The 17,866-nt window shown below is 41.1% G+C and overlaps 1 protein-coding gene across 9 annotated transcripts in view; it reads left to right on the forward strand.

Annotated features, from left to right (window-relative positions):
* Nucleotides 1-8,890, forward strand: part of ryr2b (ryanodine receptor 2b (cardiac)) — an 84,776-nt gene extending 75,886 nt beyond the window's left edge. For 7 of the 9 annotated variants that reach the window (XM_058059131.1, XM_058059129.1, XM_058059130.1 and 4 more), the window contains 7 exons: nt 323-383; nt 716-862; nt 1,027-1,161; nt 4,422-4,578; nt 4,710-4,774; nt 6,380-6,480; nt 6,677-7,018. In XM_058059131.1, the coding sequence (XP_057915114.1) occupies nt 323-383; nt 716-862; nt 1,027-1,161; nt 4,422-4,578; nt 4,710-4,774; nt 6,380-6,480; nt 6,677-6,686 (676 nt within the window). In that variant the 3' untranslated portion in view covers nt 6,687-7,018. Of the gene's footprint in view, nt 1-322; nt 384-715; nt 863-1,026; nt 1,162-4,421; nt 4,579-4,709; nt 4,775-6,379; nt 7,019-8,266; nt 8,319-8,524 lie in introns of those variants that run through there. The other 2 variants (XM_058059137.1, XM_058059128.1) reach the window with 2 other exon arrangements.
* The last annotated feature ends 8,976 nt before the right edge of the window (nt 8,891-17,866 follow it).

The following is a 17,866-nucleotide window of genomic DNA, read 5'->3' on the forward strand; positions in this document are numbered from 1 at the left end:
GGGTCACAGGGGGTGCTGGAGCCTATTCCAGCTGTCTTCAGGCAAGAGGCCAATCACATGGCACATATAGACAAACAACCATTCACACTCACATTCATACCTATGGACAATTTGGAGTCGCCAATTAACCTTGCATGTTTTTTGGAATGTGGGAGGAAACCGGAGTACCCGGAGAAAAACCATGGGTAGAACATGCAAACTCCACACACAGATGGCCGAGGGTGGAATTGAACCCTTGTCTCCTAGCTGTGAGGTCTGCGCGCTAACCACTTGACCGCCGTGCCGCCGTAATTTATCTTTATTTTTTTAATTTTTATTTCAGATTCAGCTCCATCGATGTCAAGTACCAAGTCTGGAAACTTGGAGTGGTTCTCACCGACAACGTAAGTCCAGGTGGCGAAGTACTAAAATATTTGTTCACCGGGGTACGGCTTCATCCTGATACGACAGTCACTTCCTGCGGCGCACGTTAACAGATGTCAGGAGCGGGCATAAATCATATGTAATGTTTTATTACCGATTGCGCGTCTGCTTTAATGCCGCTGACATCGTTTGATGCCGATCTACGTGCCGCTCCAATTGATGGCCGTAATATCCTGCGATTTCGTCTTATCTTGAATACATATTTGTCTATTTGTCTCCGTGCTGTCTGCTAATCTCCCTTTGTGTGTGTGTGTGTGTGTGTGTGTGTGTGTGTGTGTGTGTGTGGATGCAGTCTTTCCTCTACTTGGCCTGTTACATGGTCATGTCGGTTCTGGGTCACTACAACAACTTCTTTTTTGCTGCCCACCTCTTGGACATCGCTATGGGCTTCAAGACTCTTCGCACCATCCTCTCCTCTGTGACGCACAATGGCAAACAGGTGTGTGTTTGTTATTCTATGACGCCCGTCTGTCTCCTCTCCTTTGCAGTTATCCCGCCAAGGACTTACTGTCAACAATGTTTTGATATATAAAGCATCATTTTGTATTGTTTTCAAGGATAATCCTGTTAAATGTACTAAATGTGTTTAAATGTGTCTAATAGTTGGTCCTGACTCTGGGCCTTCTGGCAGTCGTGGTTTATCTCTACACTGTGGTGGCCTTCAACTTTTTCCGCAAGTTCTACGACAAAAGTGACGACAAGGATGCCCATGACATGAAGTGCAATGACATGCTGTCTGTGAGTTCATTGAACACAACACAAACACTTAGTATCTTACGGTATCTTCATTTTTTGGCTGTAAATGATGAGAATTTGGGGGCTGCACGGTGGTCGAGTGTTTAGCGCGCAGACCCGAGTTCAATCCCACCCTCGGATATCTCTGTGTGGAGTTTGCATGTTCTCCCCGTGCATGCGTGGGTTTTCTCCGGTTTCCTCCCACATTCCAAAAACATGCTAGGTTAATTAGCGACTCCAAATTGTCCATAGGTATGAATGTGAGTGTGAATGGTTGTTTGTCTATATGTGCCCTGTGATTGGCTGGTGGCCAGTCCAGGTTGTACCCCGCCTCTCGCCTGAAGACAGCTGGGATAGGCTCCAGCACCCCCGTGACCCTTGTGAGGATAAGCGGTAGAAAATGAATGAATGAATGAATCTTCATACTACATGTTCATCTTGTAATATTTGAACTTTGTTCCCATAATATTTCTTTAATATTTAACATTCCCAAAGCTACTGTAATTCTAGATTTAGTTGGTTTATCATTATATTACAACTTTATGGCAACTTCTTTAATATTTCAACTTAGGTTAATTGGCGACTCCAAATTGTCCATAGGTATGAATGTGAGTGTGAATGGTTGTTTGTCTATATGTGCCCTGTGATTGGCTGGTGACCAGTCCAGGTTGTACCCCGCCTCTCATCCGAAGACATCTGGATAGATGGATATTGGCTAACACAAATGTAAAAGTGACTCTAGGGGTGCTATTTCATGTCTAGAGGGCTCTAATAATGTTAAAAAATTTGAAAAAAAGAAGATTGTAAACACATCTATTAGCAGAAATATGAAAATATCACATTCATTTATATCAAATTCTCCTTCGGGAAAAGTCACGAATCACAGCCATATCTGGAAACAGTTAACAGCGATAAATGATGGACGACTGTTTGGGATCATTAGCCAAAATGTGACTTACGGACTTACGAATGGGTGTACCAAATTTTGTTGTGATTCAGCCAAGCACCCTAAATTTACAGCGGGTGTTTTTTTCTATCGTGCATTGAGCTGTGTGAGAAATTTCAAGTCTATGGGGTGTATTTGTCAGAAAAATAACAGCACAGCCAACACAGTCTGGGTGAATGTTTTGACAAATTTTCATCCTTTTGTACGCTGGCTTGCAGAGAGAGGAGTAGAAGGGTTAGCTTACACAAACAAAAACATGACTATGAGATATGAAATATGACATTAGGTACACATGCACAATTTAATGAGACTCACTGTAAGGTATGTACTCCAAATTCTCTTTTGCGAACTAATCATATTCACTTTTGATTGACACCGTCAGAGACGTGTTGCATAAAGAGAATTTTAACGCAGCTCTTGCCTCATTAGATTGGGCAGATGTACCTATTTAAGAGTCCCTTGAGTGGCCATTCGCTCTATATCTGGAGAGCCACACACCTCAGCCTCTGGTCTCATCAAGAAGGTTCTGTCAGCGATCCAGTTCATATTCCTCCCACTATTATTCCATAAAATAATGGACGACGGGGATATAAAAAAAGGAGTCTGCCGGAGCTACAGTATCTCTTTGTGTGGCCAGTCACAACACCGTAACACACCCTCTGCCTGCTCGATTCCAGCATGCGCTTCCCTGTCACTCACATGCGGACGGGTGCTGGTAGCATTTGAATAAATCCTGTCTATTTTCGGAGGCGGAGGCTCTTACATTAAATCTTCAGTCACGGTTACTGTCTTATTGTGTATGCTTGACGTTGAGCAGCACTTTAGCCGTTGCCGTCTTTGCAGCATCTCGTCTCTGCAGCTCACTTTTCACGGTCTCATTTGGGTTTCTCTTGCACGTACATGTGCTGTCTGTTTTCATCTTTTCATCTTTAGATTCACGTCCTCAAATTGTACATGTGCTTGCGTCTACCAAATTTCAGGGTGATTCTGCTAAACACATTAAAGTTAGAGTGGGTCTTTTTTTATTGAGCACATTGCATTGTCATTGGTTTTTTTTGTAATAACTTTTATTTTTGAAATTTTTTTAGTTATTTAAATTTTATTTGTTGTCATTTATTTAATTTATTTTATCAATAATATATTTAAATAATAATATTAAATAATATTACAAATATAAAAAAATATTATACATATTGAATAATAATAATTAATTTTATTTTTATGTTTTTCTACTATTTATTCTATATTTTACAAACTTTTACAAACCTTAAAATTAGAGTGGGTCTTTTTTATTGAGCACATTGCATTGTATGAGAAAATTCAAGTCAGTCCGACTTATAGGTAGTCATTAGGTTTTTTTTTTGTAATAATTTTCATTTTTGGAAAAAACTTAGTTATTTTAATTTTATTTGTTATCATTTATTTAATTTATTTTATTAATAATATATTTAAATAATAATATTAAATAATATTATAAATATAAAAATATTATAAATATTAAATAATTACAATTAATTTTATTTTTATGTTTTTCTACTATTTATTTTATATTTTACAAACTTTTACAAACCTTAAAGTTAGAGTGGGTCTTTTTTTTATTGAGCACATTGCATTGTATGAGAAAATTCAAGTCAGTCCGACTTATAGGTAGTCATTGTTTTTTTTTTATTTTTTTATTTTTGAACATTTTTTTGTTATTTTCATTATATTTCATTTATTTAATTAATGTTATTAATAATATATTTAAATAATATAAATATTAAATAATAATATTTAATTTTATTTTTATGTTTTTTCTACTATTTATTCTATATTTTCCAAACTTTTTAATGTTTAATAACAGTGCCACCGAAATAAAAAAAAATAGCATAATAATAACACCTCACTCTCTTAGCTCTTTCAAGTAAAAGTTTCTTCAAAGTGAACTAGCCATCAATGAAGTCAGGATGTGTGTGTTTTTTTTGTGTAAGACATCTCTTAGAAGCAAAGGTACTGCAGCAGAGGTATCATCCCTGCCAGGCAACTAGACTCTTAATTTGTGTCTCACACAACATCCTTCCAGGGAGAGTCGTAGCCGAAGGCGCAGCATATTGATTGGAAAGTTCTTAGCTGTTCTGTGAAACCAACAAAAGTGCATGGAGGCTCACCATTGAACGATTCCGGTTTTGATTACTGATTCTCCAAGTGTGGAGCAACTGTGTTTATGCCTGGTTAAGTACTTTTAAAAAAAAATGTCTGCTTACTTTGGCTTGTAATAAGTAATGTAGTGATATTCTCAATAAGTGTTATATGTAATATATATACGTATTTCTTATAGTGCTACATGTTCCATATGTACGCGGGGGTACGAGCAGGCGGGGGCATTGGCGACGAGCTTGAGGACCCCGCCGGTGATGAGTTTGAGGTGGAGCGTATCGTTTTTGACATCACGTTTTTCTTCTTTGTGGTCGTCATCTTGCTGGCCATCATCCAAGGTGAGTCAAAGTAGCGTACAGTGGAACCGCCATCATACCTATGGACGCTTTGGAGTCTCCAGGTAGCCTCAAGCCGTCTGGAATTAGAGATGTCAGAAGCAAACCAACAAGAAATGTGTTCTCTCTTCCAGGCTTGATAATTGATGCCTTTGGGGAGCTTCGTGACCAGCAGGAGCAGGTGAAGGAGGATATGGAGGTAAGATGTTACAATAACTTCCTGTGGGTCCTCTTCAGTTTTAACCACTTTATGCCATTCATTCATTTATTCATTTTTGGCCGCCTATCCTCACGAGGGTCGTGGGGGGTGCTGGAGCCTATCCCAGCTGTCTTCAGGCGAGGGACGGGGTACATTAATAGGGGCACATTCATATTAATTTAGCATGTTTTTGGAATGTGGGAGGAAACCGGAGTACCCGGAGAAAAAACATGCATGCACGGGGAGAACATGCAAACTCCACACAGAGATGGCTGCAGGTGGAATCGAACTCGGGTTTCCTAGCTGTGTGGCCTAACCAGTCATTCTGGTTGTTTCCATTCATTCATTCATTTTCTACCGCTTATCCTCGTGGGGGTGCTGGAACCTATCCCAGCTGTCTTCGGGCGAGAGTCGGTGTACACCCTGGACTGGTGGCCATATAGGGCACATATAGACAAACAACCATTCACACTCACATTCATACCTATGGACAATTTGGAGTCGCCAATTAACCTAGCATGTTTTTGGAATGTGGGAGGAAACCGGAGAACCCGGAGAACATGCAAACTCCACACAGAGATGGACTAGGGTGGAATCAAACTCGGGTCTCCTAGCTGTGTGGCCTGCACGCTAACCACTCGGCCTGGTTGTTTCCATTCATTTATTCATTTTCTACCACTTATTAACCTAGCATGTTTTTGGAATGTGGGAGGAAACCGGAGAAAACGCACGCATGCATGGGGGCAAACTCCAGACAGAGATGGAGGAGGGTGGAATTGAACTTGGGGCTCCTAGCCGTGAGGCCTGCACGCTAACCACTCAACCACCGTGCAGCCAGAATTTAACATTCATTCATTTTCTACCGCTTATCCTCACGAGGGTCGCGGGCGGTGCTGGAGCCTATCCCAGCTGTTTTCAGGCGAGAGGCGGGGTACACCCTGGACTGATGGCCAGCCAATCACAGGGCACATATAGACAAACAACCATTCACACTCACATTCATACCTATGGACAATTTGGAGTCGCTAATTAACCTAGCATGTTTTTGGAATGTGGGAGGAAACCGGAGTACCCCGAAAAAACTCATGCATGCACGGAGAGAACATGCAAACTCCACACAGAGATGGCGGAGGGTGGAATTGAACTTGGGGCTCCTCGCTGTGAGGTATGCGCGCTAACCACTCGACCGCCGTGTTTCCATAGTTTGAATAAATCACATTCAGTGGTGATTTAGTCATATTTGTCAGCATATTCCATGATTCTCATAATTGTTTTATAATGCTAGAGCCAAGGGAGTCATCCCGCAGTAGAAAAAATGCTGAGGATTGTTGAAGGCAGTATAACAACAACATGATTGTTGTGTCTGTGAGCGGAGAATACAAATGATGTCTGTAAACCTGGCAGCTTTCCCCCAATTCATTTCACCATCCGGTCTTTTTTTTTTTTTTTTGCATTTAAGTGTGTGACAGTGGCTTTGAGAACAAGGAACAACGTAGTCACAGCGGACTAACACCATGAACGAATCCCATAACGCTTTTTTTGGGGGGGAAAAACCTGCACTTGTTCATGTTGTACTGTGTTTTACTTCTCTCTCTCTCCCTGCAGACAAAGTGTTTTATATGTGGATTAGGGAGTGAGTACTTTGATAAAGTTCCTCATGGCTTTGAGACCCACACTCTACAGGAGCACAACTTGGCCAACTATTTGTGAGTTTGCAGTAGTTTAGAAAAAAAAAAAAAACACCCAAGCTGTACTTTGTCCTCACAGTGTGAGTGCCACCCACTTTTATGAAACTAACACGGTTCAAAATTAATCGACTATGTCATGCAAGTCAACTGCTTGGATGTGCAGAGTTGATGAATGAACAGCTTGTCCACTAAGTCGTGTTTTTTTGCATTGCAGATGTGCATGATTCCACTATCGATAATTGGCTCACACAGTATGGATTTTCTGAGGTGCATCCTTGGTCTGACCTCTGCTGTGTTTTTTTTTCGATGCGGCAGTATGTGTGTGCATGCCGGTTAGACGTATATACTCAGGGTGTAACGGTACCGGGGTTGAGTTTTTTGGTTTTTTTTTTAGGAAAATGCTTCTTGTTTTTGTTGCATTTTAATCATTTTTATATGTCATAGTTTTAGTCCAGATTTAGTTGATGAAACCTAAAAATAAAAAGGTTTTAGTCATCAAAAACTGAAAATTTATTGGTATATTTTTTTAAAGAAAAATAGGGAAAAAAAAACAAAGAAGGGCTACAATTATTCTTTGTATGCAAAATACACCTGTAAAAGTCTACATACAATATAATGAATATATAATATATTAAAAATAATATATAATATATTAAAAAATAATATATAATATATTAAAAATAACATAATATATTAAAAAATAATATATAATATATTAAAAAATAATATATAATATATAAAAAATAAAAAATTAAATATAAAATATAAAATATAAAATATAAAATATAAAATATAAAATATAAAATATAAAATATAAAATATAAAATATAATGAATACAAAATACTCCAACAATAGGCAGAAATGTAGAAATCCCTGCTTGTTTATGACGTTATTGAGTGCTACGAGTGTTAAAAATGGTTATTAATAAAAAAATAACATTTACGTCCAGTCTCATCTTGTCCATAAAAACTCATAACTTGTCACGTTTTGGTCATCAAAGAGCCATTTTTAGCTCGTCACGGTGTCATTTTTGTTATAAATTTTTTTTTGACATCGTTGACGAAAAAAAACACTGAACGGTCCATATATATAGTATGATGATGACAGTACACATTAGTCATCCATCTACTCTGTAAACAAATACAGTGCAGCCCAGGTATCATCTAGTCAAGGTAGCGATAGTGAAAAACCCTATTACTTTATTATTAATACTAGCAGTTACCACATGTCCTGGAAAACCTGGAAAATGATTGAGTCATGGAAAAGTATTCCAGCCACGCAAAATATAGCGAAAATGAGAAAAAAAGGAAGTTATCCTGGAAATATTAACCGGTTAAAAGGTAAGCGATAAGTCATCTTATCTTCTGGCCAACATTCAGGCTCAGCGCTTCGAGCTGGCACAGCGCCTCACATGATGCTACCGGAAAATATAATTTACCTTCCCGCATAGAGAACTTCTGCAACCCGGTTCTAAGTACTCAGCAACTCAACACAAAATTACTAACTGTAAGTTAAAAAGTGATGATCCGTATGACATTATAGCTTCTTGGACAATTTTTGTCCCCGACTATACACAAAATGAAACCGACTGTGACCTTAAAACTGAGGTATGTACCGAACCGTGATGATGGCGTTACACCCCTATTATATACACTTCTTAGCTCACTGGTCTAAATCCAGACTACAATATGGTGCCCAAAACCAGACTAACACAAACACAAACTTGCACGGACCTGCTCACGGCGTGGTGTGAGTTGTATCAGCATCAGCATCAGCATCATTTCTTCTGGTGTTTCCTTGCAGATTCTTTTTCATGTACCTCATTAACAAAGATGAAACTGAACACACGGGACAGGTATATATATTTTCTATTACTTTTAACATACTTGTGTCAATGTTAGCATAGCGGGTGACACCTACCCCAATTATACGACAATACGTTCTCTTGTAAATATTATAGACGTAATCCAAAGTTAAGTCAATTGCTGGAAATACTCGATACAGACACTACAATATTACTAGCCACATTACCCTCCCATTCTGTTAACTCTGTTCATATAGGAATCCTATGTGTGGAAAATGTACCAGGAGCGTTGCTGGGAATTCTTTCCTGTGGGCGACTGTTTCCGTAAGCAATATGAAGATCAGCTGGGATGAAAGGAAATCTGAGTGATCATAATCCTCCCTCGATAATGTCGTCACATACTAGTCGTCTGCATTGATGATCCTGCAGTGTAGATTGACTGGAACTTGTTGTGCACGCTATCGATTTTGGATTTTCATGTGTTTTTTTTTTCCCGCTCACACTGAAGACATGCTTATGTATTTATTTATATAGGAGTGGAGGTGCACTCAAATTATAATACTTTTTTTTTTGCAATCTTAAATCACCGCCACGTCATAAAAGTCGTCTATAAAATTGTGGCAAATGAGATCGAAATATGTCATTGATAACAATGGTGATGATTTGGATACCAGATGATTTTTAGATTCATTCATTTTCTTCCGCTTTTCCTCACTGGAGGGTGCTGGAGCCTATCCCAGCTGTCTTTGGGCGAGAGGCGGGGTACACCCTGCACTGGTGGCCAGCCAATCACAGGGCACATATAGACAAACAACCATTCACACTCACATTCATACCTATGGACAATTTGGAGTCCCCAATTAACCTAAGTTGAAATATGAAAGAAGTTGCCATAAAGTTGTAATATAATGATAAACCAACTAAATCTAGAATTACAGTAGCTTTGGGAATGTTAAATATTAAAGAAATATTATGGGAACAAAGTCAAAATATTAGAAGAAGAACATGTAGTATGAAGATCCATTCATTCTTTTTCTACTCCTTTGCCTCACGAGGGTCACGGGGGTTGCTGGAGCCTATCCCAGCTGTCTTCAGGCGAGAGGCAAGGTACACCCTGGACTGGTGGCCAGCCAATCACAGGGCACATATAGACAAACAACCATTCACACTCACATTCATATCTATGGACAATTTGGAGTCGCCAATTAACCTAAGTTGAAATATGAAAGAAGTTGCCATAAAGTTGTAATATAATGATAAACCATCTAAATCTAGAATTACAGAAGCTTTGGTAATGTTAAATATTAAAGAAATATTAAAGAAATATTATGGGAACAAAGTCCAAATATTAGAAGAAGAACATGTAGTATGAAGATCCATTCATTCTTTTTCTACCCCTTTGCCTCACGAGGGTCACAGGGATTGCTGGAGCCTATCCCAGCTGTCTTCAGGCGAGAGGTGGGGTACACCCCGGACTGGTGGCCAGCCAATCACAGGGCACATATAGACAAACAACCATTCACACTCACATTCATACCTATGGACAATTTGGACAATTTAAACTAGCATGTTTTTGGAATGTGGGAGGAAACGGGGAGAACATGCAAACGCCACACAGAGATGGCCGAGAGTGGAATTGAACCCTGGTCTCCTAGCTGTGAGGTCTGCACGCTAACCACTCGACCACCGTGCCGCCTGATTTTTAGATATGAATCCATAATTAACTTAACATTCCATTCATGTGGAGTCATTCGGCCCCTGAACTGTAGCTTCGGAAATCGTTATCCGAATGTGTGTCTCAGTGACGCTCACGTTTTGTGAATGAAGTCATTTGTTTTCCTAATCAATCGCGGCTTCCCAAGCCTTTCCGCCTTCCTGTGACATCCAGATAGACTCTCCGCCTGTGGCATTCCTTCCTTTTCTTCTGTCACCATCGTCTCGCCCGGACTCTCCTCTTTTTGTCCACCTTTTCCACCCCTCATCCTTCATCTTGTTCTCCCTCTGTCATTATCTGTCACGACGTAGCTCATCATCCGGTCTCCTCGTGCATGGGGCGCAGTGTTGCTATGGTAACGGATCACCAAGCTTTAAAGACAACATGGACTGCGATGGTCCGAAAAGGAATCTATGGGGTGTTTGCAAGTCGTTGACTAATGGAGCATGATGGCTGTCATGATGATGGAGATAGGAGCTATACGCTGAAGCTACAGGCTGCATTTTAAGATGTGTAGCAAAGCCCTTTTTTTTGTTTTACAAGGGGCGGGCTAGGCACAGGTCCAAGGTTTTTTCCTCCATGACATCATAGAAACCCACAACTACAGAAGCGTATCTCACTTTTGCATAATACTGGATCGTTATTGGTACTTTGACAAAGAGCAAGATCAAGAATAATTTCACAAAATTTTCTTTCTTGTCCATCTACAATAAAACCGCTCACATCTCACAGATTGAAATCCAGGTTCGTAACGTCGGTCTTTGTCCGTTGTTCAAAGAAACAGGGTGAAAACCTTTCTCCTCCAAATCCCATTTCGCCGTGTGATTAATCCCCTTCAGCATCTGTATGTGTGTGTATGTGTGTGTATGTGTGTGTATGTGTGTATGTGTGTGTGTTTAAAAATCAATAATGACATCAAACCCACCCCAGACATTTAACCCGTCGTTGCAGCCTTACACAAGTGTGGCATATACCGAGATTGGTTACTAATATTGCAATACCATATACTGCCTACAGTCCTTGGGGCTGCACGGTGGTCGAGTGGTTAGCGCGCAGACCTCACAGCTAGGAGATCAGGGTTCAATTCCACCCTCGGCCATCTCTCTGTGGAGTTTGCATGTTCTCCCCGTGCATGCGTGGGTTTTCTCCGGGTACTCCGGTTTCCTCCCACATTCCAAAAACAAGAAAATGAATGGAAAAAAAAAGAATGAATGGATCTTCATACTACATGTTCTTCTTGTAATATTTGGACTTTGTTCCCATAATATTGCTTTAATTTTTAACATTCCCAAAGTTACTGTAATTCTAGATTTAGTTGGTTTATCATTATATTACAACTTTATGGCAACTTCTTTAATATTTCAACTTAGGTTAATTGGCGACTCCAAATTGTCCATAGGTATGAATGTGAGTGTGAATGGTTGTTTGTCTATATGTGCCCTGTGATTGGCTGGCCACCACTCCAGGGTGTACCAAAACTCTTGCCCGAAGACAGCTGGGATAGCCTCCAGCACCCTCCGGCACCCTTGTGAGGATAAGCGGTAGAAAATGAATGAATGAATGAATCTTCATACTACATGTTCTTCTTTGTTCCCATAATATTTCTTTAATATTTAACACTGCCAAAGCTACTGTAATTCTAGATTTAGTTGGTTTATCATTATATTACAACTTTATGGCAATTTCTTTAATATTTCAACTTAGTTTAATTGGCGACTCCAAATTGTCCATAGGTATGAATTTGAGTGTGAATGGTTGTTTGTCTATATGTGCCCTGTGATTGGCTGGCCACCAGTCCAGGGTGTACCAAACCTTTTCCCCCGAAGACAGCTGGGATAGGCACCCTCCGGCACCCTTGTGACCCTCCGGCACCCCGCCTCTTGCCTGAAGACAGCTGGGCTAGGCTCGCCACCCTCATGAAGATAAGCGGTAGAAAATGAATGAATGAAAGTCATATTCAACATGTTACTTTGGTTTGAGTCGGTGTAGATTTTGGAGTCGGTATGAATTTTCCTTTTTTTCCCAGACAATGTAAGCCATTGTGGTTGAAGTCCTGGCCTTGCATTGATGTTATATAGAAAAGAAGTGGATGAATAGAGTTAGGATCCCCTTGTTGGCTAAGTCGGTACTTCTATCCTGGGCTTCTTTCATGCCGAAATAATCTTATTTCCCAACAAGAATGAAAAGCCTCTACTTCCTTTATTGCCCATCTCTATCTAGTAGCGTCCACTCAAACTTTATTGCGAATGAAATGCATTTCTTGTGCCAATCTTCTCTCCTGCCATCCATGTGTTGAAGCCAGATGGATATGGATGGAGTTTAGCTTCTGTAGCGCTACACCATCTGCCTGAAAATGTGATCAGCAGCCGTACTAGTAGTAGTAGTAGTAGTAGTAGTAGTAGTAGTAGTAGTAGTAGTAGTAGTACAGTACAATGGCAACAATGCGTGACACCCGTTGGCAAGCATAGCGACAACCAATCCCTGTGTGAGCTGCCCGTCTGACTGTTCCATCAACAAGCGGCTGCCCGAAGACACCGCCATTAAACACGTAAGCACACGCCGCTGACATTTGTTTTGACGTGCGTGAGTGAAAGACCAGGATGACGACTTTGCAGCGTTACATCAAACTGGATTGATGGCGTTAAAGGTTACCGGCCCTCGTCATCAATCTTTTTTTTACATCTGACACATAACATGACATTGGTTTAAAAAAAATAAATAAAAAAAAAAAGCTTATGAGGGGTTCTCTTGGCTTAGCTGGAATTTAATGAAATTTTAATGCTGCATTTTCGAGGACTGAAAAGTGTTTAAATTATAGATAAAGCACTTCAAAGTTCCATAAAACTTGACCTATTTTTTTGAAACAAACACCTAAATACTCAAAATATTCCACTTGGGGATTAAAATTATTTAACTAAATGCATATAAAACTTGTTTTTCTATGATTTTTTTCCCTTGCATTTCAAATATATAGAATTTTATTTAGTTATTTAGTTGATCCTTACATTTAGTAATGTGAAAGAGTTATATACTGTAATGGGACATATCTGGGGAATAAAAGACTCCTCTCTTCCACATGAAAAATGGGTGGGTTCAAATAAACGGTGCTATCCTCCCAAGTTGTGCTTAGAAGTAAGTTGTGTTGGAAATGTAGGCTACCGCCCCTTTAAATGTAGGATGCAGCTGCAGTGTTGGGCCGTTTCATGTATCTTTTACTTTATTGTACTCTAATTCTATCAATGTGGCTCCAATGTACACGCACAATGAATGTGAACTGGTGTGACCTTGTGACGGACGTATCCCAGCTGTCTTCGGGCGAGAGGCGGGGTACACCCTGGACTGGTGGCCAGCCAATCACAGGGCACATATAGACAAACAACCATTCACACTCACATTCATACCTATGGACAATTTGGAGTCGCCAATTAACCTAAGTTGAAATATTAAAGAAGTTGCCATAAAGTTGTAATATAATGATAAACCAACTAAATCTAGAATTACAGTAGCTTTGGGAAAAAGTTAAATATTAAAGAAATATTATGGGAACAAAGTCCAAATATTGGAAGAAGAACATGTAGTATGAAGATTCATTCATTCATTTTCTATCCCTTTGCCTCACAAGGGGTGCTGGAGCCTATCCCAGCTGTCTCCCGGTGAGAGGCGGGGTACACCCTGGACTGGTGGCCAGCCAATCACAGAGCACATATAGACAAACAACCATTCACACTCACATTACAATTTATTTATTTTACAATTTACAATTTGGGCTGTAATTTGAGTGGTTAGCACGCAGACCTCACAGCTAGGAGACCAGGGTTCAATTCCACCCTCGGCCATCTCTGTGTGGAGTTTGCTTGTTCTTCCCGTGCATGCGTGGGTTTTCTCCGGGATCTCCGGTTTCCTCCCACATTCCAAAAACATGCTAGGTTAATTAGCGACTCCAAATTGTCCATAGGTATGAATGTGAGTGTGAATGGTTGTTTGTCTATATGTGCCCTGTGATTGGCTGGCCACCAGTCCAGGGTGTACCCCGCCTCTCGCCCGAAGACAGCCGGGATAGGCTCCAGCAATGCGGTAGAAAATGAATGAATTTACAATTTGGAGTCGCTAATTAACCTAGCATGTTTTTGGAATGTGGGAGGAAACCAGAGTACCCGGAGAAAACCCACGCATGCACGGGGAGAACATGCGAACTCCACACAGAGGGTGGAATTGAACCCTAGTCTCCTAGCTGTGAGGTCCGCGCGCTAACCACTCGCCCGCCGTGCAGCTCGACATTCAATATGAAATCGATTAAAATATGTCTCTACCATCCATACCTGGCAGCGTTTGTGCATTATTCAGCCCTGTGTGATAATGTATGTGGATGTATAATAACACTGGGGAACACTCAAAATGTTGCATTTAAAGTAAGACTTGTTTTTAGTCAATTCAAGTGTGCTGAGTTCAAATCTGAAGTTAGTTTTTTTCTGCAAGCTACAGATTTTATGCAATCTTTAATTTTTTATTAAAAATGGAAAAAAATCGAGCATTATTATAGGATATTGCAATGTCAGCCACAAATCAGTATATTTAACAAGGCAAAAGAAACAGAACATTAAAATGTGATTTTAGATTAAAGTACACCATTGTTAGAAGTGCCATATGTTTTTCTGGAAGCGTTTCTCAGAAAACAGTCTTTATCGCAACGTGAGATAAGCATAATTTACAACGTTCTTCAGATAAGAGTCAATCACAGCTAATAACGCTTATCACTTTCTGTCAGTACAGTATTTTAGTCAGGCAGGAATTTGCGTTTGTAACTTTTGCGTTTGTACACTTCATCTGGGCAATCTCGTTTAATACTCCAGCAGTAGTCGGCCATCATACTTTTGTCCCAGCGACCTTGGTAGCGTTCTTCCATGATCTTTAGGTCTTGGTGGAACCGCTCTCCTTGTTCGTCACTCACAGCCCCCAGGTTTTCAGGGAACTGGTCAAGGTGGCTGTTCAAGAAATGAAGCTTGATGCTCATGTTGCACCTGAGAGCACGAAAAGCGAGGAGCATTCTGTTCACAAGTTCATTGTAGTTCTCTGCCTTGTTGTTTCCAAGGAAGTTCTAAGTGACTGCCACAAAGGATAACCATGCTGCCCTCTCCAAGGCGGTCATCTTGGCAACAAACTGATCATCACGAATGAGGGTTCGAATCAAACACACCTGCTTTGATCTTCTCGAACGACAACCCTGGTATAGCTTTGATTATGTGTTGGAAACATTAACCTTCGGTATCCAGTGCCTTGACAAATTGTTTCATCAAACCTAGTTTGATGTGCAGAGGAGGAAAGATGATCCTATCTCTGTCAACAATTGGGTTATGTGTGATATTTGGCATGCCTGCTTCAAGGGTTTCACGAACAGGCCAGTCCTTCTGGACCCAGTGTCTGTCTCGTGCTCGACTGTCCCACATGCAGAGGAAACATGGAAACTTGGTGAAACCTTTCTGTTGACCAAGAAGGAAGTTTACCATTTTCAAGTCTACACAAATGATCCAGTTGTGCTCACGATATTTTAAGAATTCCATGACCATTCTGATGTCATCATAGTCTTCCCGCAGATGAACTGAATGACCAACAGGCACTGCCCCGTAAACATTGCCATTATGCAAAAGAACACACTTGAGACTGCGTTTAGAACTGTCTATAAAGAGCCGCCATTCAGTTGGATCATAGTGAGGAACACCCAGTTCTTTGAGAAGACCTGGGATATCATGGCATAAACAAACTGTCTGTCTTCAGAAAAGAAGGTCACAAAAAGCTGGTCGCGCTTTCTGTAATATGACACTTTAACAGTGTGATCAACAAGATTTTTGCCTTGTAATCTTGATGCCAAAAGCTCAGCTGCTTTCTTTGAAAGACCTAAATCCCGAACTAAGTCATTCAGTTCAGTTTGGTGAAGAGGCTTGGGGACTGGGGGAGATTCAGTCTCTGAAGAACATTCCTCGGATTGTTCCCACCTAGTTTCTGGCAATTCATTGTCACAACTGTCTTCCTCGTTCGTATCATGTCCAATGTCTTTATCGTTTAATGAAGGCAAACCTTTGAAAACTGGAACAGGAATGGAATCTATGTATATAATCTCAAAACGCATAGATTTGGGTTACGTAAGTTCATATATTTAGACTATTTCATCTATCTCAAATTGCATGAAAACTAGAGCTTATGGACAAAAACTAATTTCAGATTTGAAATCAGCGCCTAAAAATCATTCAGAATCAGTTAAAAAATCCAATGCAACAGAAAGTTGAAAAAATATTGTTCCCCAGTGTAATCGACGGAGGCGGAGGGCCGGAGGTTGGCACATGACAGATGGATATTCATGGAAAAACCCTGTGGAATGATTACGTTTCATATCGCCTTGAAATACTCCGTCATTCTGAAGATGTCCCCTAAATCTATCATGGAAATGTAATCTGCGCTGTAAATCAATGGGAGATGATGGGAGGCCTGAGGTGGAAGCGTCGCCCTGATGGCACTCGTACCTGAGGGTTGAGAATGTTGAATTAAATATGAGGCGCGCTCGCTCTGATTTCACTTTTCTAAGCTCTTGTCTGCCCGGCCTGTTAGATCACACGCCGCCCGCTTTGATACTCCGTCAACCCCTTTTTCACCACCAGTTGGGCCTTTTGGCGTTGAACTCCAGCTGGAGTCTTCTTCTTTTTTTTTTTTTTGTCTTCCTCTTTACCTCTTTATGTTCACTGGAAGCTTCCCTGCCTGCATGACTTCCTGCTGGGAACCTGAAGGGGGATTTGTGTGCACAAGCTGAGTCTTAGTCATGCACACACTTTGTTTCTTTTATTTCTAGGAGCTAAAGCAATGTTACCCAGAATTCCCACAAACTAGTGCTCCATTGGAATGGATTATTTTCCAGGAACTGGAGTCACTGAGCTGCCAGCTACATGCAAATATTCATTCATTCATTCATTTTCTACCGCTTTTCCTCACGAGGGTCGCGGGAGTGCTGAAGCCGATCCCAGCTGTCTTCGTGCGAGAGACGGGGCACACCCTGGACTGGTGGCCAGCCAATCACAGGGCATGTAAAGGGATTGAACCCTGGTCTCCTAGCTATGAGGTCTGTGTGCTAACCACTCGACCGCCGTGCAGCCGAGTCATATATTCATTCATTCATTCATTTTCTACCGCTTATCCTCATGAGGGTTGCGGGGGGTGCTGGAGCCTATCCCAGCTGTCTTCGTGCGAGAGGTGGGGCACACCCTGGACTGGTGGCCAGCCAATCACAGGGCATGTAAAGGGATTGAGCCCTGGTCTCCTAGCTGTGAGGTCTGCACGCTAACCACTCGACCGCCGTGCAGCCGAGTCATATATTCATTCATTTTCTACCGCTTATCCTCACAAGGGTCGCGGGGGTGCTGGAGCCTATCCCAGCTGTCTTCGTGCGAGAGACGGGGCTCACCCTGGACTGGTGGCCAGCCAATCACAGGGCATGTAAAGGGATTGAACCCTGGTCTCCTAGCTATGAGGTCTGTGTGCTAACCACTCGATCGCCGTGCAGCCGAGTCATATATTCATTCATTCATTCATTTTCTACCGCTTTTCCTCACAAGGGTCGCAAGGGGTGCTGGAGCCTATCCCAGCTGTCTTCGTGCGAGAGACGGGGCTCACCCTGGACTGGTGGCCAGCCAATCACAGGGCATGTAAAGGGATTGAACCCTGGTCTCCTAGCTGTGAGGTCTGCACGCTAACCACTCGACCGCCATGCAGCCGAGTCATATAATACATCTATAACATAATATATAAGTCATATAATGAGTCATATGGAATCGAACCCTAGCTACCTCACAACATTTCTTTGAAAAAAGTAACTATAGCTTGTTAGCATATGGACATGGGT

This window comes from Doryrhamphus excisus, chromosome 20 (assembly GCF_030265055.1).
Source record: "Doryrhamphus excisus isolate RoL2022-K1 chromosome 20, RoL_Dexc_1.0, whole genome shotgun sequence".
In the NCBI taxonomy this organism is placed as follows: Eukaryota; Metazoa; Chordata; class Actinopteri; order Syngnathiformes; family Syngnathidae; genus Doryrhamphus; species Doryrhamphus excisus.